This window comes from Perca fluviatilis, chromosome 11 (genome assembly GCF_010015445.1).
Source record: "Perca fluviatilis chromosome 11, GENO_Pfluv_1.0, whole genome shotgun sequence".
In the NCBI taxonomy this organism is placed as follows: domain Eukaryota; kingdom Metazoa; phylum Chordata; class Actinopteri; order Perciformes; family Percidae; genus Perca; species Perca fluviatilis.
This window is the reverse complement of record NC_053122.1, coordinates 37,295,982-37,319,526: the sequence shown is the minus strand read 5'-3', so window position 1 is coordinate 37,319,526 and position 23,545 is coordinate 37,295,982. Positions and strand designations below refer to the sequence as shown.

Below are 23,545 nucleotides of genomic sequence, written 5' to 3'. Positions count from 1 at the left end.
TTAAGCATCTTGCTGGGTATGTTGTGTGTTGAACGTGTTTGTCCGTTTTGCTTTTCTTCTTTGTGTTAGTATGTATACTTAAAAGAGACAGTGCCCTGTTGATTAACAGAAAATCATTTCCAGATGTTGCCCCTGGCCAGATGTTAAAAGGCACTCTAAAATGCAAAATAAAAATCACATTTGGCTCTGCTGTTTCTGTCAGATGTCAGACTTTTTGCATCCCCCACTATTCTCCAAATCTTTCAGTGTTGCTTTTTTTTTTAAGCTGACATGTTTATTTTTCACCGTTCCCCACAGCAGTACGATAACTATCACAAAAGCACTTAGGGGGAAACTCTCACATTTTAAGTTGGTCATTAGGCACCCCTTTCACAGGATGTGGTTGTTTTTGCAGAGGCCTGGCCGCTCTTACCCACAGCACTGCAGCAAACACATTACACCTTTTCACTGGGCATCTGCCGGAGAATGTACAGCCACCCGTTTTACCTCTACATCACTCCTAGTTAACTGTAAAAGTCTCATTTTCTTGTTGTGTAAATAGAAATGGCACCTTTTGTCCACTGACACTGGCAGTTTGTGAATAAGCTTTATAGCATTCAACAGGGCTAGACTATTTTGGGACACAGCTGTTGACTTAGCTACAACCCTGCTTGATTTCCTTAGTGGGGCAAGTACACAGTGAGTTTGAGGAATGGGCAGACGGTCAAGGAAGTGTGTCACCAGAGTTGTGGGGAATGGCAGAGATTCAGGAAGAGGCATAAAATATCCTGACCAAATATGGGTACACACACACACACACACGCGCATGAACACACCTAGCTCTTTTCTGCCGTTTTTTTTGTATTTTTTTTCTGTGTTGAACTTGCGTAGTAAAAATGTTGACCTATGACCAAAGCTATAAAGCACACCACTGACCGTCCACTTTTTGAATAGTTCCGGTTCCGGACGTGATTTTTCCTTATTCAACGTTTCATTAAATGCTTATAAGAGTTTTAAGCCTGGAACCAAGCCAACCAGCTACGAGATGAATTGTGACCATAAAATGTTGGATTTGGCGCGAACGAACATTTTGAAAACAGCAAAAGTACAGGACTGTGTACAGAAACAACCAGAGACTTCAGTGATAGCAGCCCACTAGCAGTTTGCGGGTTTGCAGGTGCGGTAAACATTTCCATGGTAACAGCGATCCCCACCAATCAGAGACATTGCTGTTATGTTTAGGCTTGCGGGTAGTGTAGTACTTCTCCATGACATCACAAATGTTTTTCTTGTAACACAAGGCTGATTTCATACGGACTTGTGGCTTCTACGGAAGCTGAGACCTTCGTTTCACAATCTCCCGGCTCATGGTCAGTCTACCTCGGATGGTCTAGACATTATGGCTGATAATCAAAGTCCTTATGGAGAAATGAGTGGGATTTTCAATTCCTATACCACACTGTTGAGCTCTGTTTCCAACTTGCTTTCAAACAAACAATCTTAAACCGCCTTTGTTCAGTTCTGTTGTTGGTGTTGTGGCTGGTTGGTTAATGCTCAGCAGCTCAGTGTGGTAGAGAGAGGCATCATAGGACTTCTCCATGAACCACAGGTATTCCTCTCCATTTGCATTCTTTGGCAGTTTTAGATGTCTGTCCTCTCAGTAGGCTGTTAAAGCTTCTGCTGCTGCTGCTGCTGCTGCTGCTGCTGCTGCTCTGTTTCAGCCATGAAATTCCATCTGCTGTTACTCATTATGAATCACTCTGGGTAAGACTCAACACCTCACTTTATTTATTTTTTAGATTATTTTTGGGACATTTTTAGGCCTTTATTTTCACAGGATAGATGAATACCTGAAATGGGAGAGAGAGGGGGAATGACGCGCAGCAAAGGGCCGCGGGTCGGAACCCACGGCCGCTGCGTCGAGGAGTAAACTTCTACATATGTGCGCCTGCTCTACCAACTGAGCTAACCCGGCCATGTGAACACCTCACCTTTTACGCAACACCGTCTCTGTGGCTTCCTGTCTGTCTGTCTGTCTCTCTCTCTCGTCATGTCTTATCTGAGATGCCCTGTCGAGATAACAGCGACCTTTACACCAACACAAGAGGCCTAGAACAGCATCAAAGTGTCCAAACTGCACTCAGAACGTAGTAGGGTGGTTTCATCAAAGCGAAGTGCTGATGACCTGGCAGCTGACGCCAGCTGAGTGTGGGTAAATCCTCTCTCCATATTTGGAGAAAGGCAAAATGAGAGGCGCTCCTCCCCTCTGCTGCCTACAGCCCTGTATATAACAACACATGGCAGGATAGGTGTAAGGAAGACAACATCACACAGGATGTTTTCATTAAAATGAAACTGTTGTTTTAAGAGTCACCAGGTCTTTAGAACCTTTTCAAGGGGGATTTGCTGTGTTAATGGTATACTTGCTTGTTTCTTTAAGTGTTTACTAACGGACATGGAGGCCCATTTAAAATGTCCTCTGTACAGCTGTACCACAAAGGGAGATGTGCAGTTTGCAACAAAACAACTTTTCTTCTGTGGTCACACATAGGCATGTCTCTCATGTTTTAAAGATAGCTTTCTGTCACATTAAAAAGTGACTGTTAGACAGACACACACACACAAAACACCGTTTGTCTGCGGTTAGCGGTGACCAACACTCGTGACAAAGAAGTCTGTTGATCTTTTTCCAACTTCCAACACTGAGTTTTTGTTTATTCTCTTTCCAGATGGATCTGCGGTTACTTTTAATAGCAACGTTATCATCGGTCCTCTGTGGCAGCTGGGCACAGCAAGGTAAGAGCAAACAAATGTTATAGATATTAGGGCTGGGTATCGCCACCGATTTTCCAATTCCATTTTTCGATTCCAATTCAATGTCGATTTGTGGATGTTTTGGTTACAAAACCAATTTAGCTTAGATATGAAAGAGATTCTACAATTGTACAAGGTTCCCTCTAACCTGCTGCATTATTAAAAGTATTAATGTCTTCATTAAGAACATACCCCAACGCAGTTAAATGTATTTTTTTTTATTTAACATGAACATACAATAACGTGCAGCTCTACAGTCAGTGGTTATTAAGTCACATTTCATTGACAGAGGGACCCCTTTGAACACAGCCATGCCAGTGTTTCCCTCGCCAAAATGTAGCCTAACTTTGGAGCGTCATTTAATCCCTTCGGGACAAGCTAGCATGACATTTTTATGAGATTTCATGAATCGATATTGGATCATTGAAATGAAAATCGATTTAAATTGGAAAATCGTTTGATTTTTTTTACACCCAGCCCTAATAGGTTTGTGAAAGTGTGGCTCTGTTTTTGCTTATCATAACTGTTGAGCTAAACCCTAGCATGTTTTCAGCTGTGTTAACAGTGACCCTAGTGCAACATGCCCCTTAGCATGCTATCCACTTATGTGTATGTTGATTATCGTGGTTTGACCTGACATGCTCTGTACATTGGGCCAAACATGGACCTCTCTTAGTTTATTAAGCACAATGCAATAAAGCAGTGCTTTTATCAACTTAACTACTCCCATTTTGTCATTCTTCATTCATGGTTTTATGACTCTGTGGGTCCTGTTGGCTGCTGGGAGGCTTTTTTTTTTATAAGGTGAAGTCATCACTTGGTGAGCTGCCTAGAGCTTCTCTCAGCATGACTCAGTTTTCTGAAATGGGATGGGGTTGTGTTTTTGCAGCCATAAACCCCAGCTGTTTTGAGTTAGTGAACTAATGCTAAACTGTGTTTCATCCTCTCAGCTAAAAGCAACTCTGTCTCTTTCAGAGGGAAGCATATGCATCAAGGCGAACGCACAGTCATGTGGGGAATGCATCCAGGTGGCCGAGACGTGCGGCTGGTGTGCAGACGAAGTGAGTTGAATCGCTAAAACTGTCACCAAAGTGTTTTATCATATGAATGAAAAGTTTTCTTGAATATTCCTAAACTGTTGCACATTTAGAGTTTGTTTTGTGGTGGCGTTGCTTAATGGTTGAATTGCACAAAAATGGCTCACAGACACAGCTGGTTGTCAGCATTTTGTGAACGCCAAAATTTCGAAAAGACAAATAGATACATCTATAAAGTGTACTTGCACTATAAGTACATGCACAAAATGCAGAGTTAAAAGATTGGCGAGACTTGCTCTCTCTTGCCTTTCGACCAAAGTCAAGTAAACCACAACTACTCCATTATTGTAAACATGAGTGCTGCTGCTTCTTGTCTCACAGTGGAAACTTTGTCTGATAAACCCTTTTAATTAGAGGTGTTCTGTACCCAAGGCGAGTATTCTTGCTGTGGCTGAGTCAACAGACCGCAGTACAGGAAAATACGTATTTACAGGAGCGTGAGGTTAATATCAAGTGTGTTCACTCCTTGACAGATTGTATATTTTGCAGCATAGCAGCAGGGACAAACAAATGTTATAGAACTATATGTCACGCTGTGCAACAAATGTTTGAGAGGTATTTTTATCTCTACATGAAATAAAATGGTGAACAGCGTGTTATGTAGCTTCTTCGGGTTCACTCTGCAAGACTTGGAACTTGAGGAGCATGAGGTTAATGTGAATAGTTGGAACTGGACCGTAAACTTGTGTCATTTATCCTGTGATAGGAGAGTATGAGACCCCACTGTGTTATAACTTCAAATTAATAGGTTTGAGAAACGGAAAAATCACCCAGAAACAAGTCTTTTGTAATGCAATTTAGTGACACACATTTCTGATGTTACTTGACATTTGTTAAGTAAACTATGCAGTGAATGCCTCAACCTATTTTGTTGTTCTATCCCCACCAGGACCAGAAATATTGTGATTATCTGAAGTCTCAATAGTCATCCCCAAATCTCATTAACCAATTAATTATATGAACCAATGATCTTATTTGGGAAACTCAGTTTCAGTACTTCCTCTGAAACTACTCACCAAGGTGAGTCTCTTAGCGAATAACATCTCTCTGGGTTGGCTATTTATGTCAATTTGGCATTTGTCGAGACAGATCTGCATTCCTGTTAAATCTTGCCCGTCTTCCTCTGAGCTTATGAAATCATAACATGACGGCAATTTTGGAGTGTAGTCGTGTTTGGCTGCTGAAGGTGAAACATCTGCAGCCCCGAACTACATTTGGTTTAATCTTCTCGTAGTCCGAGCCGGGCATTTGATGTTCAAAACCAACCCCAAAATTACAAAGGAATCACATCACTAGAGAACAACACTCCAATGGTACCAGAGCTCCATAAACTAGTACTAAGTGCCTTTTACAGTCCTAAAAAAATGTGAATGGTGTGTATGTGCAGTATGTTATGTCCTGTGTGATTTAGGATGACAAAACTATTAATTTCTGTTTCTGTATATAATCTACTTTGTTCATGATTTCCTGTATTCACCCCGCAACCAAACTATTCTTTGTCTAGTTGTCTTGTGTTTCTGTGATTTTTAATATCTCGAATAAATTGTATCTGCTGTGTTCGGCAAAATGCAGGGAGAAAACAAGGCGTCCGTGGGTCATGTGGTTTTGAAAGAATTAGGTCAAAGCACTATTTTTGTTTTGACAGAGTCCTTTGTCTCAAGTTCTCCTCGGCTATGCTTTGTGGGATAGCATGTGCATCTAATCTATATTCTCAGCCAGGCTTCCAGGCATCTGTTTCTCCACGTCTCCTGCTGCCGAAGATAGAGAAGGCCCGATACCATTTTTTTGATTCCCGATTCTGATACCTGAACTTGCGTATTGACCGATGCCAATGTGTCATATATTTTATTATGTTTTAACAACTGTATACTACTCTCCCTGTATGTGGATAGTAGTATGTGATATTCTTTGTATCTTTGTTGTCAGTCTGGCTCAGGTTAAACTCTTCTAACTCAAACACAAACAATGAATGCCACAGAACTTTCTTTTATTATGCAGTTTGACAGTTAGTTATAACGGAAAAAGAACATAAATGAACTACTTTAATGTAGATTTTCTTTAGGGCTTTATTACGTGGTATCGGATCGGTGCATAAACTCCAGTACTTCCTGATACCAATACCAGCGTTTTAGGTAGTATCTGAGCCGATTCCGATATTCTATTCGATAGAACATCTCTAGCCGAAGACCAATGGCCTGAAAAAACAGACCGATTAATTCCAGAGGCCTCATAGGTTGAAAATAGTTGGATGTTTTGATTTCCTGTCAGAGATCCAGAAAATTGTATTTGCAGCATTCATATCCCAAATTCTAACCAAAAGCAGAGCAAACTGTTACTTCTGGCATCTAGATCAGTTTCATTTGACACAATCTTTGAATATTAAAAGTGACATTCCTGTTCCTGTAACATGTATGTCCATATGTAGTTGTGTGCGACTGTGCTAGTTATCAACATGTTTCTTAATGCCAGTCCCATCAAGACAACTTCCTGTACATTTATGGGATCTTTCCAGATGTTTCTTCACATACTGACCATATATTTTTGTGTTTGTGGGAATGTGTGTTCAAGGTTTTGTGATCAGACCATGACGCTGCTGTTACCTGCATGTATTGACCAATATCTTTCTATGACTGACTGTCAAGCTCATGATGCTTAGAAGAACATCTTGTCATCTGTTACATCACAGATTAGATCTCCCCTTAGAATGTCCTGAAGCCCAGGGAACAATATTTAGGAAATGAGTTAAGGATGTAGTACAGATTTAAAAATAATCCTCACAAAAACCTCTCGTGCTATTTCACAGAACTTTCTCACAGTGGGCGAGTCCAAGTCGGCCCGCTGTGATGATCTGGAGTCCCTGAAGAAGAGGAATTGTGCAGTGACCAAAATTGAGAACCCACGCGGCAGCATCAAAATCGACAAGAACAACCCCGTCACCAACCGCAAGAATGTCGGGTCTGTGAAACTGAAGCCTGAGCAGATCACCCAGATCCAGCCCCAGAAACTCACCCTGACACTCAGATCTGGTAAATATTCCAACTTGTGTCAGATCTTTGAATGTGTTACTAGCAGGGTCGTCAACGTTTGAGTTATGGAAACAAACAACGTCGGTAAAGCATGTGGGCTCCGACGGGACTTTATGGTGTGTTCATGTGCGTCTCGGTAAACTAATGGTGCATTTAAATGCACTTTGGTCATTTTGAAAAACTCAAACTGTTTTTGTAAAATACCTTTCTGCCATCTAATGGCTCTTATTGTGACATTGCGTCACTGCTGCAAAACAAACGTTTAAATCAAATCAAACCGTGTCCTTAAAATGAATCAAAAATCAAATCGTGACAACCCTAGTTGTTAAAGTTAACAAAGGGTTTTATGGAGGGCATGTGTTTTGGCAGTTTACCACAGCTCTTGAGAAAAAATTAAAAGGCATTATTTTGTGTGAAATGTGTTTTAGAAAAGATGAAATGTATAGTATAGTATAGACCAAAAGTAGGATTTCTTGTTGTAGCAGAAGACCTTTATGGCAAAATCTACTTTTAAAATCTCCTTCATGCCTGCTCCTTCAGAATGATTAATACAAAGTAATTCAAGTGATGTAAAAATTATGTTTTTAATGTAATGTTTTTGGTCATTTTTTTCCCTTCAGGTGAGCCCCAGACTTTTGAGCTGAAGTTCAAGCGTGCGGAGGACTACCCCATTGACCTGTATTACCTCATGGACCTCTCCTTCTCCATGAAAGATGATTTGGAAAACGTCAAGAACCTTGGCACTGACCTCATGAGTGAAATGAAGAAGATTACCTCAGATTTCAGGATCGGTAAGGAGAACTCAATATCAATCAACAGAAAAAGCTATCGTGATACAAATATCTTTACAATCCTGAGTCAAACACATTCTCCTCTTTAGGTTTTGGCTCCTTTGTGGAGAAGACGGTCATGCCTTACATCAGCACCACGCCAGCTAGGCTCATCAATCCGTGCACAGGGAACCAGAACTGCACCAGTCCCTTCAGCTATAAGAACGTCTTGAAGCTGACCGACGAGGGGGACGAGTTCAACCGCTTGGTCAGTCAGCAGCAGATCTCAGGGAACCTGGACTCTCCAGAGGGCGGCTTCGATGCCATCATGCAGGTGGCCGTCTGTGAGGTACGAAGGGTTGAGAGTTTTTAGCAGGGCTGTGACGATATGCTTTTGACTCGATTCTCTCATGATACATGGGCGCTGATTGGATTTGTATTGCAATTTTAATTAATTGCGATTCTAGAAGTATTGGGATTCGATAGTATTGAGTGTTGGGATTTTCTTTTCCTTCTTTAACAAAAACAAAAGTTGAATAATACACTTCTAGAGACAATATATCACAAGATATTTCTAAAAACTGATTGTTTTCCAAGAAGAATGCATCACGTGTCAGTGCTTCCGTTCTGTTTTGCTGGAAACAGATATGATGTAGTCGCAGTCGGCGGTGCCGTATAAACAGAAAATATTTAGGTGAATCATTGGTAAAAATAAATAAATAAAAAACATCGATTTCTAGGGAAAGTAATCAATTTTAAAAATTGTCGCAAAAAAATAAATAAATCGCGATACATACCATTTTCAATTTTTTTTTTCTCCCACGCCTAGTTTTTAGTGACTTTTTCTGCCATTGCACTGTATCTAGACAAGAGTGTCTTGTAAATGTGTAAAATATTCATGAGAAGGCTCTGTTGGTCTCGGTCTCTCCAGAACCAAATCGGCTGGAGGAATGTGACTCGTCTGCTGGTGTTTTCCACTGATGCTGGTTTCCACTTTGCTGGAGACGGCAAACTGGGCGGCATCGTGCTGCCCAACGATGGGAGGTGTCACCTGGAGAACAACATGTACACCATGAGCCACTACTATGTAAGTCGTTTATCAATATTTAATCTGCATAATGTATCCAGGGAGAGTTGACTGAGCATTTGTGCCATTTTCAGCTTTTACTGATTGTCTCAATGTCTTATTGATGTTAACCCACATTTATCCACACAGTCTGGGATTGAAACGGTTGCTGAATGCTGCTTTTTTATTAATAATTATGTGTGTTATTATTCTGTAATAGGACTACCCCTCCATCGCCCATTTGGTTCAGAAACTGAGTGATAACAACATCCAGACCATCTTTGCCGTCACTGAAGAGTTCCAGCCTGTTTACAAGGTAAACCTTTTGTTTTCTGTACATTGTGTTGTCATAAAATTCAAAAGAAAGATGCAGATTTACCATTTGTTCATTTACCTTTGGCCCTTGTGTCTCTTTCAGGAGCTGAAAAATCTCATTCCTAAATCAGCTGTTGGCACGCTGTCCTCCAACTCCAGCAACGTGATCAAACTCATTATTGATGCTTACAATGTGAGTCAAACTGCACCGCCTTCGCATCACATCTCACTGTCCCTGGCATTAAGACATAACTTGTGGTTTTAATTTTTATTAGTTTTTGACATGTATATACTTTTACATATTTATACGTTGATCCTGTGGGAAAGATTTAAAGATTCTTCGACTAAATAAGAGAACAGTGAATCACTACAAGAGGTCATGCACTTACTCATGTAAGACAAATAATCCAAAGGCCCTATTCCTGTGACTACTTCTCCTTGGTGATAAATGCTATGCACACATTGCTATCCATTTTATGAAGTCACTCAGAGTTGACAGTTGTGGCCTAGCCATGCCACTCCCTAACATTCATATTAATGAGGCCAGGCTTCCTAAAATCTGCTGCCCGGAGGCAGCAGCTGTGTTTCCCACATGGAAAAGGCTTGTATGCACAGGTTGTGATTTTGTTGTTGTTACAAAGAATAAACAATATACATTTATTTTTTTTACAACGTACTGTACAAAATGTATATCTTGCCTCATCACCACCCATCCAAACAAAGAAAAGTTGACACAGTAACTACAATATTCAAGACCATTCAACAAAATAGACAATAAACAACCTAAGCCTATAAACCAAATAAACATGTATAAATAACAACATCATCCACGTCTCTCCCCAGCACAAAGCTTCCTAGGAGCCCTCCAGAAAGTTCAGACTTTTCATAGGACCATAGGACATGAAGTAATTGGCCGTCCTCTGTCTTATATTTCCAACAGTTTGGTAAGGCAAGGCAAGGCAAGGCAGCTTTATTTGTATAGCACATTTCAGCAACAGGGCAATTCAAAGTGCTTTACATAAAACATTAAAGAGCAGTTAAAAACAATTTAAAACAATTTAAAACATTAATAAACAAATTAAAAACATTAAAAGACAAGAATAAAATTGATAGTGCAGTATAAGAATAAAAGTTACAGTGCAGTATAAGAAATTAAAGTTAATAGATTATTTAAAGAAAAGCAACATCAAAAAGATAGGTCTTTAGCTTAGATTTAAAAGAACTGAGAGTTGCAGCGGACCTGCAGGTTTCTGGGAGGTGCGTCTTTCAGACCAATTCTAAACAATCTGGAGGGAGTCCAATAGAAGCGATGCATAATCTTGAACTGAATAAGGTGCACCCTCACATCGCGTGACATAGTTTTAATATTCCTACAGATTCTGTCCCACTCCTCAGCATCCAGTGTAATATTCAGATCCCTTTCCGATGTCTTTTTGAGGTGCTGTCCAGGCTCCATCCCCCAGGTTCTGCATAAGCATGGAATAATACCCAGAAGCCTCAGAGGTTGTGATTGACCTATATCCCTAGAGCCTGTAGTGATGGTGTGATCTCTCTTGTTTTGGACAGTCTTTGTCGTCTGAGGTCATTCTGGAGAACAACAGGCTGCCGGAGGGAGTCTCCATCACCTACAAGTCCATCTGTAAGAACGGTGTAGAGGGAACGGGGGAGAACGGCAGGAAGTGCTCCAACATCTCCATCGGAGACGAGGTATATCCTTTTTGTTGCAATTTGTTTGCACAATTTATAACCTTTTGAGTCTTTAATGACAGAATCCTTAAAATAACAGAAAGATACAAAGGTCTAGAAAGGAACAAAAGGTTTTCTAATTGATGTGATAACGATTGTCTGGGGGACGAATACCATGTTTTATTTGAATGTAAATATACAAGCACTGTGGAGAACAGAAAGAAATATTTTCTAAAATACTTTGTAAGCCAAACATCAATGTTTAAACTTGTGTTGTTGTTGTTGTTACAGACTCATAATTAAAGGATAGTACGTTGATTAGGTGCCTTTTTTTTATTTTTAAGCTCTTAAAATTTTGTTTGTGTTAAATATCCATTCTCGCGATTTATCTTTTTGTGTTGATAATTTGCTTTATGTTTTGTTCTCCATATCACAATGCATGGTCTAAGAGTTGATAGATGAATCAGAAAAACAAATCTGAATCTGAAAAGGATGCAACTGGATAAAAAGAGAAAAATTAAGATTCTTAAAAATCCCCACCCGTGGTGAACCCAGATAGCACTGTGGGGAAAGCACTGCCTCCTCAAAACAAGTCTCCTCAAAACAAACAATAAATGAGAAATGCATAAAATAATCTGAGTCATGTCTGAAAATGTAAACAATATGCTTTAGGGCATCCTCCTTAATCATTTTAATGACCCTATAAACTCCCCTCTGGCTTCCAGGTGTCTTTCAAGATTTCCATTGAATCCCAGAAGTGTCCGTCGATTGGCAAGACTGAAGTCATTAAAATCAAACCGCAGGGCTTCACCGAGGAGGTGCAGATAGTTCTGAACTTCATCTGCGACTGTCAATGCGCCGCAAAAGGAGAGCCCAACAGCACCAAGTGCTACGAGGGCAACGGGACCTTCGAGTGCGGAGCCTGCAAGTAAGTACTCCGCCAAAAAGATTTCCTGCTGAACTGTGTACCGTGGAGCCCTAATGGTTTGTGGGTTTTCAGTTTCACAACTGTACATCTCAAGGGTTTCCCCCAGCCTGGTAGTCCACTGGGCCTAAGTTGCCCCCTACCAGGCCCAAGCTACTGGGAATTATCTTTTTAATGTATTATAAAACGTTTTTAAACTAAAGTTACAGTGGGGTGGCCTAAGTTTCAAACTTGGACGTAGTCATATTTCCAAATATGCAGTTAGCTTTAAGCACTGACTTAAAGGACAAATCCAGCGCAAAATGAACCCAGGGATTAATAAGACACGTGTACCAAGTCGACTGTTCTCTGGGATATGTTTTCATGCTAATCGAATGTGACCAGTTAGATCGCAAACCCTTAATTAGCTTATAATGCTAGTCGTCGCGGTACGGGTAAAATTAAAAGAAATCTCTATTTCTACACCACTAACAAGGCTCAAAATAGCACCACACATCCACGGGGATCCCTACATGTAATCCGAAGCATTGAGAACTTTGTAAGTGTAGTTTTATTAAAAAGATAGTTTAGAAAGACAGTGTACCGCTCACGTATACAAACGAATGACGAACGCCGTGCTTGAGCTATGTTACTGGTTACTAGTTGCACGGTGTTCGTCATTCGACTGGTCATGACTGTGTTTCCAAGATGGCGCCCGCATGTATACGTGAACGGTATATAACTGGTCACATTCGATTAGCATGAAAACAAATACCAGAGAATGGTTGAACTTGGAGCCCATGTGTTCTTAACCCTTAGGTTCATTTTGTGCCAGATTTGTCCTTTAATGTAGGGCCATATGGAATCTGTATTTAGCTTTTTCTCAATTTCACGATTTCGTCCATGATTCTGTTATCACAGAAACTATTGGGCTCTACATTAATGCTGCCATCAGTCTGACTGGCCAGAGCTGGGCCCTCCTAAACCACTTTTCTGGGTGTGACCCAGACCAGAAAAGGGAACTACTTCAATCCCAGGTGTTCTGATAAATCGATTGAAAAGCAGTTGGATTACGAGCTTCTAAAAAGTGTTTTTTACTTTCTCAACCCAAATAATCATACCCATAGATTCAGACCAGTGTTCTTTACTTGAAGTACTCCCTCCCTCCTCATCCCGTCCCCTCCCACTCCCTCTCCCTTCCATGCACTAACCCCCCAACCCCCACCTCCAAATCCTTCTTGTCGGTTATTGGCTGGAACACTGTTTATGTTTCGTGGTGCAGGTTGGCACAGTTTGTTGTTGTTGTTGCCGTTTGTGGAGCCTGGGCTGTCTACAGAGACCGCGTTTTTTTTTTTTTTACAGTGTGTTCAGGGGACAGGCAGCTAGCGGATAGTGAGGAGATGTTTGCTGTATGTGACAAAAAATGTTGAAGCCTAAAAAAACGCATGACATCGCTTAGAGCACCTTTTAAAGTGTACACTGCTCATACCGTTTGACTTTGGTTAACCTCCTGGTTTCTGTCAGGTGTAATGAAGGGCGTATCGGGCGTCTTTGCGAGTGCAGCAAAGACGAAGTGCGGACAGAGGACCTGGATGCCAACTGCCGCAAAGACAACGGTACAGATATCTGCAGCAACAACGGCGACTGCGTCTGTGGCACCTGCGAATGCAAGAAGCGGGAGAATCCTGCAGAGATCTACAGTGGCAAGTACTGCGAATGCGACAACTTCAACTGTGACCGCTCCAACAACAAGCTCTGCGGAGGTGAGGATTGTAGAAATGGAATCATTTTAAAAGGCTGCCACCTGTTTGATTCTGAAGTCTACTGTGCTAACCCCTATCCTGTGCTTAACCAGGACATGGGCGCTGTGAGTGCAGGAAGTGCGTCTGTGATGCCAATTACACAGGCAGCGCCTGCGACTGCTCCCTGGAGACGGCCACCTGCCTCGCCAAGAACGGGCAGATCTGTAACGGCCGCGGTACCTGTGAGTGCGGCCTCTGCAAATGCACCAACCCCAAATTCCAGGGTCCAACCTGCGAGATCTGTCCCACCTGCCCTGGCGTCTGCGCTGAGCACAAGTGAGTGTGAAGCTAGCATGCATGGCTAGAAATGTGAAATTCGGACACCTTAAAATGTAGGATTCCCACTGGTCACAGATATGAAACCTGTAAGTTTAGAGGTTGTATTCCCGACCGAGACCCGTTAGAATTTGACTTTAAGGTCAGAGACTGTCAGGGAAGATTACTGATGGATGACTTTGCAGTAATATAATATTTATGCACATGTTTTTTAACTTGCTTCATACATTTATTTCATAAAATCAGTGCTATTTTTTTAATTACGGCCAGTATGAATAAATGAAGTTGTTCAGAATAGAGCTGTTTCTTCAAGCTAGGGCCATAGCTACTATTCAAGACACTGAGGTTGTGTCCTTATATTATTTCAGTTCAACAACTTTATTAATCCCACAAGGGGAAATTAGTTAAGAGCAGATACAGACAACACACACATACATAACAAGCCTACATATAAGCCTACACCCTAGGGAGTAGATAAATAATAATCAAAAAATAGGGTGTATTTTCTGGGAATTCTTTTTTTTTTTAAGCAACCTGAGCGCTGTTAATGTTCTAAAAAATATGTAGAATACTGTATATTATGTGCAGATTACACTATATTTTGGGACTCTAATGACTAGAATCCAACACAGAGAGTGAATCAACCCTGGGTCTGTCTTAACAGAGACTGTGTGCAGTGCCGAGCGTTCGAGGCCGGTGAGAAGAAGGACACGTGTGAGAGGGACTGCAGCTACTTCCAGCTGATCAAGGTGAAGGATCGCAACAGCCTGCCCCAGCCTACAGACCAGAGCTTCCCCCTGACTCACTGCAAAGAGCGAGACGCCAACGACTGCTGGTTCTACTACACCTACGCCATCCGGAACGACACCAAGGAGGTCTACGTGATGGAGCAGCTGGGTACGATTTTCACTGCTTCATTTTGCATCAATTAATGTTAGAAATGGGAAGCCAGACAGCATCATCATTCTCTGTTATGTTAAATATGATGCTGTTTGGTTGCATAGTTATTTAACAAGCCATCTTACCTGTAATACTAGCTGTTAATTCTTAAGTGAAAGGTACCATTTGGAGTTTATAGTCGCACTGTGGAGCAGTTTTTATTAGTGGGTCCCCTTTGTTGTGATACACAGTCCAGCAAGTGATTAGACTGGGTGAACCCAGCCCGTTCTGCCAGCGATTTGATTTCTCCCTGCAGCTCAGGCTGGAAACCTGTACATTTATCTATCCTGCTTCTGTTACAAATCTGCGGGGACCAATCACAAACTGGCTTATCCACCTGGCGCCCTATTGGTGGGTTTAACACGGTGACGATAGAGAAGCGACGGCAAGCAGCTTCTTGTTTACATTCAACATGGCGGGGAACCAAAGCGCAGCAATCTGTTGATGCTGCTGTCGCTGTTACGTCACCCGGATCGTTGGTCTGATTGGTTGAAAGACTATCCAATAGCGTACAGAGTCATTTGAACTATGCCCGTTGATCACGCCTCTTGTGCAGTAGAAGATACAGAGCAGACTCCCCAGACTAATGTTCAGTCTTAAAAGATTGAGCTTGGTCTGGTGATAGCCAGACTAGCAAGTGGTTTCACATGCCGCGTAACGCAGCAATGCACCAGCGAAAGGCAAGGAAGAAGAGGACTACTAGCAAACAAATAGGGTCGTCAAACAATTCAGAATTCAGAAAATTCAATAAATCGACTTTGCAAATGATTCATCAGGAAGGCAATGCAGTTAAATAGAATCATCAACAGATACCTTTTTAACACCTTCCTGGTATTTAGTTGTATACTCACTTGTACAATTAAAACCTAAATGACTTCAGAGTTCCAGTCTGGTCCCCTTCAATACAAATGTAGTTTTGACAGGTGAAGCCAATAGAGCACCATGGCTTCACCATGGCCATTCTGTTTGATGGAAAGAGTTAAGGGCTTTTCACACGGGGAGCGACACTTGGCCTGCGTAGTCGCGTGGATCCGCGGGGTCTCACTGCGCTCCTCATGTGAACAGACAGGCGGATAACGCTCCGCGAGTAAAGTCATGTGTTCATGACATGGTCATGTCACTCTTATGTAGATACCTAAAGTAAGTAAAGTGTTACCAAAAATTTTTATAATTTAAGGAACTCTCAAACAGAAGAATCAGTCTCTTGTTCATTGATTAGCACAGCACTGCTCGTGTAGGGAAAAGTTCAACACAATTCAACTCTTGCAGCGGGCGTGTGACGAGCACAACTGCGACAGTATAATGTATAATTTGTCCGAGTCCAAAACTGTGATCTCCCTTACAATTTAAGATCATTTTGATGCACTTGAGGAATGGATTTCATTTGGTTTCTGTTCTGTGCTCCAGATTGCCCAGCGGGACCTGACATCATCCCCATCGTGGCGGGCGTGGTAGCAGGCATTGTGCTGATTGGCCTCGCCCTGCTGCTCATCTGGAAGCTGCTCATGATCATCCATGACCGCCGCGAGTTCGCCAAGTTCGAGAAGGAGAAGATGAACGCCAAGTGGGACACGGTGAGTCAGTCGCGCCGGAGCACCTGGGAAATAATTGAGCTGGAATCATTTTCTGACTTTTCAGCTCTTAAACTGTATGTAGAACACGGGTGGAATGTAACTAAGTACATTTACTCCAGTACTGTACTCAAGTCCAAATGTTGAGGTACTTTACTTGAGTCTTTTCTTTTCATGCCACTTTCTACATCTCCTCTGCTACATCTCAGAGAGAAATATTGTGCTTTTTACTCCACTATATTCATCTGTTACAGCTTTAGTTACTAGTTACTTTACACATTAAGATTTCTGCACACAAAACACATGTAGTTTATAAAATCTGATGTTTGATTCTAAAGTAAACTAGCCGACAATATAACGGTTACAAGTCACGCTGAGATGATTAGACCAATAAACACACAACTGGTTGGATCCTTTACTCTTTCTACAGTGGGAGGAGAGTTCTGTATTGAGTAATTTTACTTTTAATACTTTAAGTACATTTTCCTGACGATACTTAAATACTTTTACTCAGTGTTGTAATGTAACAAAGTACAAATACTTTGCTACTGTACTTAAGTAGAATTTTCATGTATCTGTACTTTGTCATTTATATTTCCGGAAACTTTTTTCTTTTACTCCACTACATTACCTCTAGAAGCATCTTAGTTACTCGTAACTACAAAATAAAATCAGAAGAAAATTTGTTGGACTGGAAAAGATCAGATTTGGGGAATCCTTGCTCCTAGATTGCAGAGATACTGCTCACTCCATTCCAGTTGGTGACCTGATGCCTGTTTGTTGCCAAGCGGCAAAAAAACAACCATAGGCCAAAACTAAAGAAGAGGAGGAGGAGGAAGCATAATGACTGATAGGGTCATGGAAGCACCTGCTGCAGGCTCTGCCGCCATGGTAACAGACGATCACCGGGATGGCAGTGGTGATGAAGATAACGTTACACGCCTTTGGCCATAAAGTTCATAATCAACATTTTCTTTAACTTTTACTTCTAATGCTTAAAGGTCCAGTGTGTAACATGTTTAGTTGTTCATTCTCTAAATCTGTGTTGCCCGTTCACCAACTTGTCCTTTCTCATGAATATTTACCACCACCATCAATTCCAAGTATTCCTTTTGGTTTGAAATTTTACATTTGCGTTCGCATGAACTGGGGTAAACGCTCCATATTCATGCTCCATCTTGAAATACGTTATCCGGTAAGGGACATACAGGACGTACTGCTCCACCTTTCATGTTTTCGCTGTCACATGATAAAGTCACAGGAGCTGCTAATGGGTATCGTAGCGCCCCGGCAAGTTTGAAGAAGGAAACATGGAGGACCACACGTACTCAAAATCCAAATTTCAGGAACAGGAGTCTTCTTCTTCGCCCAGAAAAAGAAAAACGATATTGAAAAGAGCAAGAGAGCAGCTTTTTGAAGCGTGAAGGCTACCGTAGCTGTGATACCTACTTTGAACTGTGTGGTGTGAGAGAGATGATTGCGATATATGATCTCAACGCTAGATAGGAGAAATTCCCACACACTGGACCTTTAAATAACATTTTCAATGCTGGAATTTTACTTGTAATAGAGTATTATTACATTGTGGTATTAGTACTTTTACCGAAGTGAAGGATCTGAATACTTCTTCCACCACTGAGATAAAAGCCTCAAACCCAGGTTTCTCCAGAGCATTTTAAGGACGTCAGGTTCTGTAGTGGAACAGACGATGCAATCATCAGGAAAACGTCTTACAGGTGTGGAAACGGAAAAGCGATTTAAACCATTGTAAGATAGAGGATGCAGAGTGAATCCCCCCCCCCGTCCTTGGTCACCCTCAGCTCTGTGCACTGTTGTTGAGTGTGTGTTGTGCGAGGGAGCGGCCTTCCCCTCTGCTGACAGTGCTGCCTCTCACTGTCCACATGGTCCAACTGCATGACCATAAACGGCAATGAAGCCGAGAAAGAGGAGGACTGCTGGCTGACCGTGGATGGAAAGCTCCACTACCGTGTGCTGGTCCCAGCGACAGTGTTTATGGCCTGCTGGGAGGGAACAGACATTCATCACACACAGTGTTTGTCGGAAAATGAACTACATTAACTAGAAGATACATTACAAAGTTAGGTTCTTTTTAAAAAGTAACTTGTTTATTCCTTGTCCTTTTTTCCTATTCTCTGATAATATTCATGCTGCAGCACGATAGCTTTTGCAGCCAGGAATGTGTTCAGGATTTCTTGTTAATATAAAAAAAAGACATTTTATCTTCACTTAAGTAGCTTCCCCCTCCCCCCAGAGATGCTGTGGTTTTTTAGCTAGCAAAATTGAGATAATATGAAAGGAAAACAAAGGTTAAGATATACTTATGAAATGTTACAAATTGCATATTACATAAATAACTAAAACAGACTTTTCTCCTGCCACTGATACCTGCCATTACAGGAGAAAATTCATTCAACAATCATTATTAGCGCATAAGAAGTGGAGAAAGGGAAAGCTATATAGCACAACACAACAATAAATATAATTCCTTTAAGAGATTACTTTCTGACCTTTGCTCCTCCGTGCTAAATATTTTCCTTCAGACTTTTGTGTCTGCCCTTTTTACACTGTTTCCTGCTGCACATAATTTCTTTTTCTTTTTCTCCTTTCATCTTTCCCTTCTCCGTGTTAGCAAGGGAACCCCATTTACAAGAGTCCTATTAACCAGTTCCAGAATCCCAGCTATGGGAATAAAGGCGCTTCTCTTTAGGTCAAAGTTTGTACCGCCTGTTGGCCTTGTGTACTTGCATGTACTTCCTCTGTACAGAGTGCAGTTTCACACCTTGGCTGATTTCTGTAGGGTTTGCAGTGAAGTGAAAGGATTGGTGATTGCATGTTTTGAAGTTAGCATGCTTAACCACACATTGTTTGTTCCTAAAGTTGGTGTGATGTTGAGCTTTTTCCTTGATGTTAGTGACCACATTTCCAGAGGAAAACATGTTAATAGGAACAAACCCAATCATTTAGAAATAGTTTTTAGCATTTCTTTCTCTAATTTAGATCCTGCTCCCTGTGTTTATGCAGTGTACATTGCTGTCCAGTTGAGAGAATTTTCTTACGTCTTAAAGTGCTCATATTATGCTTTTTGGCTTTTTCCCTTTCCTTTATTGTGTTATATATCTTTTTGTGCACATTATAGGTTTACAAAGTGAAAAAGCCCTAATTCCCCCCCCCCCCAAAGGGACTTACCATCTCCAACAGAAAACACTGTGCACCAACTGCTCCAAACAGCTCTATTGTAGTCCAGCCTTTACTTCAGAGACAAACGTTATAATGCTCGCCTAGCTGCTAGCATGGCACGCCCTCATACTCTGCTTCTGACTGGCTAGTAGTCCTTACCTAGCTACTGAGCATGTGCGACTCCCAACAAAGATGGAACAGAAGTGAGATGTCTCACTCTGTAGCTAAAACAGAGAGCTCAACACACAGGGTGAAAAGAGGAGCTGCAGCAATGTGCAGTACAACAAAAATATGGTGTTTTTTGACAATTAAACCATGTAAACCTATTCTGATATAACCTCTAAATACAATTATGAACCTGAAAATGAGCATAATATGAGGTCTTTAAGCTCAATCAACCATTTGTTGAAAATTGCTTTTGTTTCATGAAAAGTGCGTATTTTGGACATGCATGCTTTTTCACAGGGCAGCGACAATATACTGTGATTATACAGAACCATTACTATTACCTTAAATATTTAGTGGGGAATTGTATCTGTTTTGCAAATGAAGCCAGGGTACACGATATATTAAACCTCCATTTTTAAACAGGGTTTTAGCTGGCCAATCTGACTGGTCAGAGTTTTTAAGAATATCTGTATTCTAGCTGTACTAAAGCTGAGCAGGCACTGCTTTTTATAGATCTTGTATGTTGTGTTGACTCCCATTTCATGAAAACCTGCGACTTTTGTGCTCACACCGTACAGATCAATTGACTCGCCACAAAATGGAGCTCACGCTGAACATAAACACGGCACCCTCGGTCGGTTTTGTTGAGTGACAATTGCATTAAAGTTTATTCAAACAGGTCAGCGTTGTCCTCAATGTTGACAAAAAGAGAGACAGGCTGCATTACTTGGTGCAATTCTACTATGAAGGGAGACAAAAACAAATTGAGCCATAGATATCTGGAAGAAGTTCAGTTGTATATCACCGCAGTCTGAAGACTACACTTTTAGCCACAACATGTAAAATACTTCTCCAGAAATATTCAATCAAGCTCCCTACAGTTTCTACGGATCTTTAGACAGCAGCCTTGTGGTAGCTCTGACTGCTAAACTGCAAGACAGCAGACCTTAATTAGTTACCAGCCAGAAATCCAACAATTCGTAAGACAAGTTAAAACTTTATTTATCCCAAGGGACATTTCTATGCAGCTGTTACAAAAAAAAGTGGTAAGAGTGCAAATATAAAAAGTCTAAGATGGCAATAAGGTGCAAATCCAAAATATATATACCTGAATATATATTCTATACAATGCAACAAACAGGTTAAAGGAACAGGCCAACTTATTGGGACTTTGTCTTATTCAGCGTATCCCCCAGAGTTAGATAAGTCCATACGTACCCTTCTCATCTCCGTGCCTGTCGTAACTCTGTCTGACGCCCCCACCGTTAGCCTAGCTTAGCTTAGCAGTGCTTGGCTTTCTGAGAATATAGTTCCCAGTATGTATACGGTTAGAAGATGGCTGTGTGTCATGTGACCTTGTTATTTGTACACGTTTCAACTATACAAATCGCAACATGTAAATAGGAAAATGTTATTTTGTCACTTATTGGGAGCAGTAGGCTAGATGGAGCCGGTTACCTCCAGGATTTGTGCTAAGCTAGGCTAGCGGTGGGTACATCAGACAGAGTTACAACACAGACGGAGATGAGAAGGCTATGTATGGACTTATCTAACTCTGGGGGAGACGGGGAATAAGACAAAGTCCCAATAAGTCGGCGTGTTCCTATAACAGAATGGATGATAGAAATATGAACAGGTTGCATATAGAAATGAATGTACAATATGAATTCTGTGCTATGGGTAGTGTAAGAGGACGTGGTCAACAGAATGTTAATGATGTCATTAGATCTGATGAAATTTCACTTTAGGCAGTTAAGGGCGAGGACCAGTCGCTAAAATCTGGCTGAATCCGTACAGGGTCTGCCCAGCTTAACCAAACGTGTTGGGCAACAACGCATTCACTTCAGTGAGCACTAGCCGAGGGCGGGTTGTTTGAATACTTTGTGCAGACTGTGGTAGTTTAGGATTAGAATAGACAGCGCGGCAGTCTGATACTCGACCGTTGTTTGCAGCTCAAACTGCTAGAACCATGGCAACCACCGAGCCCCCAGTTGATATAACGTAATGTTTGACCAGATGGTGAGAAAGACAAACACTGTGGCCACATGCTCGCTGCTGGCTTTTCTCATGTGCTATGATTAGAGCTGTAACACTTCTAAATGTTGCTGTACAATTCATTGTCGATTAACAATATAATTCTCTTTCAGTCAAATTTCCAGGGTATATCTTTTGGTTCTGTCCCTGTCATGTGACCCAGATAATGTAACAACACAAATACACAGGCTGTGAACTAAACCACACCTCTTTATTACCATAAACATATTTTCTAACTGTATCCCTCCCCTTGTCATCTTTGTTGTTATGAACGTGTACAGGGTCAAGTGTCAACAACTAACTATTGAAATAATATATAGTCTGACAAATAATCACTTATATGATTACAATTTGGCATATCTTAACAAAATCAACAATTCCCAGTCATATGCCTTAAGACCTTAGCTAATGTTAGCAGTTAATTGCGGTTGAACAAAGAAACCGTGATTGTGTAAAAAAATAAAAATAAAAAAAGACAATTAGACAATGATGTCAGAATTGTTCCAGGCCTAGCTATGATACTGTAAAACTTGATCTTAAAATGTGTCATTGTGACACCCCAGATATTTGCCTTGTGCTGCTGGGTTCAGTGTGTTAACCTCGTTACTTGGTTTCATTCCTCAGCTGTTGTGCTCACTCGTGTTCTTCTTCTCTGTTTCTCAGGGCGAGAACCCCATCTACAAAAGTGCCGTAACAACTGTCGTCAATCCAAAGTATGAGGGCAAATGATGGACCTTTGCCTTCCTTGTGACAACACTGTATGGAAAAGAATTGGGGGGGCGGGCGGGAGGGGTGGGTTTTTTATAATGCTCTCACTGTTTGTTTGTTGTAGTCACCAAATGATAGCAATGCATTTTTGCCACTATTTTGGTTTGTTTGACTAACTTTTTATTTTTATTTTCTATGCATCGTCTGAATTGTGTACAGTCTGTATAAATGGGGTGGGGGGGGGGTTCTCTACGAAACTTGAGAGAATGTGTTGAACTGATTTGTAGTTTTTCCACCACAGGCCTGGCAAATTAACGGAAAGCCTAGCGGTGCCTTTTTATTCTAGCATCATCAAGCCATCCGTGTTTTGTTGAGGGTTGAATTGGATGCTGGTAATGGGCAACAAATGAAGGGTTCCTTTCCAAATAATGATGGGTACGATGTTGAGTGGGTGACACTCTTTCAGTCGATGTTTCTCAAACGCAGGGATGCAAAGGTTCTTGAGATTGATTTGCCTTCAGAGCAAAGGTCTTATTGTGTCTGTAGGACTGGGCGATACGGAGAAAATCACATATCACCATATTCTTGACCAAGTACATCCATGTCCATATTGTGGTGATATTGTCGGGTTGACTATTGGTGCTTTCACAAAATAATTTTTTACAGTAAGATTTTAGAAATTATAGAGAAAAAATATTTTTTTCCCAGCTATATAATGACTATGTTTACATGCATGCACAACAATAGTGTAATGTTAAAACAATTAATTCTTCAAATGATATTCCCTCAAAATGTTTCACGACCAATTTTCTGAAAAAATGGAGTTAGTATGTGCTTTTTATTATCAATTTAGACAACGTAATTGTGCATTACGATAGCTCAATAGAATTCATCACAATATGATTTTATTGAAAGACGAAAAATGGTCCCATTGAATTCTCTCCCTGGCCTCTGTGTCTGTAATCCTTTGACTGAGTTGGTGTCCGTCACAGACCTTTTCTCTTTGGATTGAAACTCTTCAAACGTAGCGCCTGTTGGCTGCGTGTGGTAGCAATGAAATGTGTACAGTATGTTTTGGTTTCTGTGATAAGCCATATATGTATTCACAGAACAGCATTGAAGGTGTTAGTGTGTCTTTTCTGAGTGTCTTACTCCATTTGAACAATCAATTGAAATGTGTCTTTTGTCTAGA

At 41.1% G+C, this 23,545-nt stretch overlaps 1 protein-coding gene across 2 annotated transcripts in view; it reads left to right on the top strand.

Annotated features, from left to right (window-relative positions):
* LOC120568299 (integrin beta-1-like) overlaps positions 1-22,423 on the top strand; it is a 34,319-nt gene extending 11,896 nt beyond the window's left edge. The window contains exons 2-16 of one of the 2 annotated variants that reach the window (XM_039815708.1): positions 2,709-2,775; positions 3,769-3,854; positions 6,694-6,916; positions 7,537-7,707; positions 7,797-8,035; positions 8,618-8,773; positions 8,973-9,068; positions 9,171-9,260; positions 10,634-10,774; positions 11,479-11,681; positions 13,182-13,420; positions 13,513-13,735; positions 14,400-14,632; positions 16,082-16,248; positions 22,309-22,423. In XM_039815708.1, coding sequence (XP_039671642.1) covers positions 2,709-2,775; positions 3,769-3,854; positions 6,694-6,916; positions 7,537-7,707; positions 7,797-8,035; positions 8,618-8,773; positions 8,973-9,068; positions 9,171-9,260; positions 10,634-10,774; positions 11,479-11,681; positions 13,182-13,420; positions 13,513-13,735; positions 14,400-14,632; positions 16,082-16,248; positions 22,309-22,374 — 2,400 coding nt within the window. In that variant the 3' untranslated portion in view covers positions 22,375-22,423. Of the gene's footprint in view, positions 1-2,708; positions 2,776-3,768; positions 3,855-6,693; positions 6,917-7,536; positions 7,708-7,796; positions 8,036-8,617; positions 8,774-8,972; positions 9,069-9,170; positions 9,261-10,633; positions 10,775-11,478; positions 11,682-13,181; positions 13,421-13,512; positions 13,736-14,399; positions 14,633-16,081; positions 16,249-18,895; positions 19,339-22,308 lie in introns of those variants that run through there. The other variant, XM_039815707.1, reaches the window with a different exon arrangement.
* Positions 22,424-23,545: the final 1,122 nt, after the last annotated feature.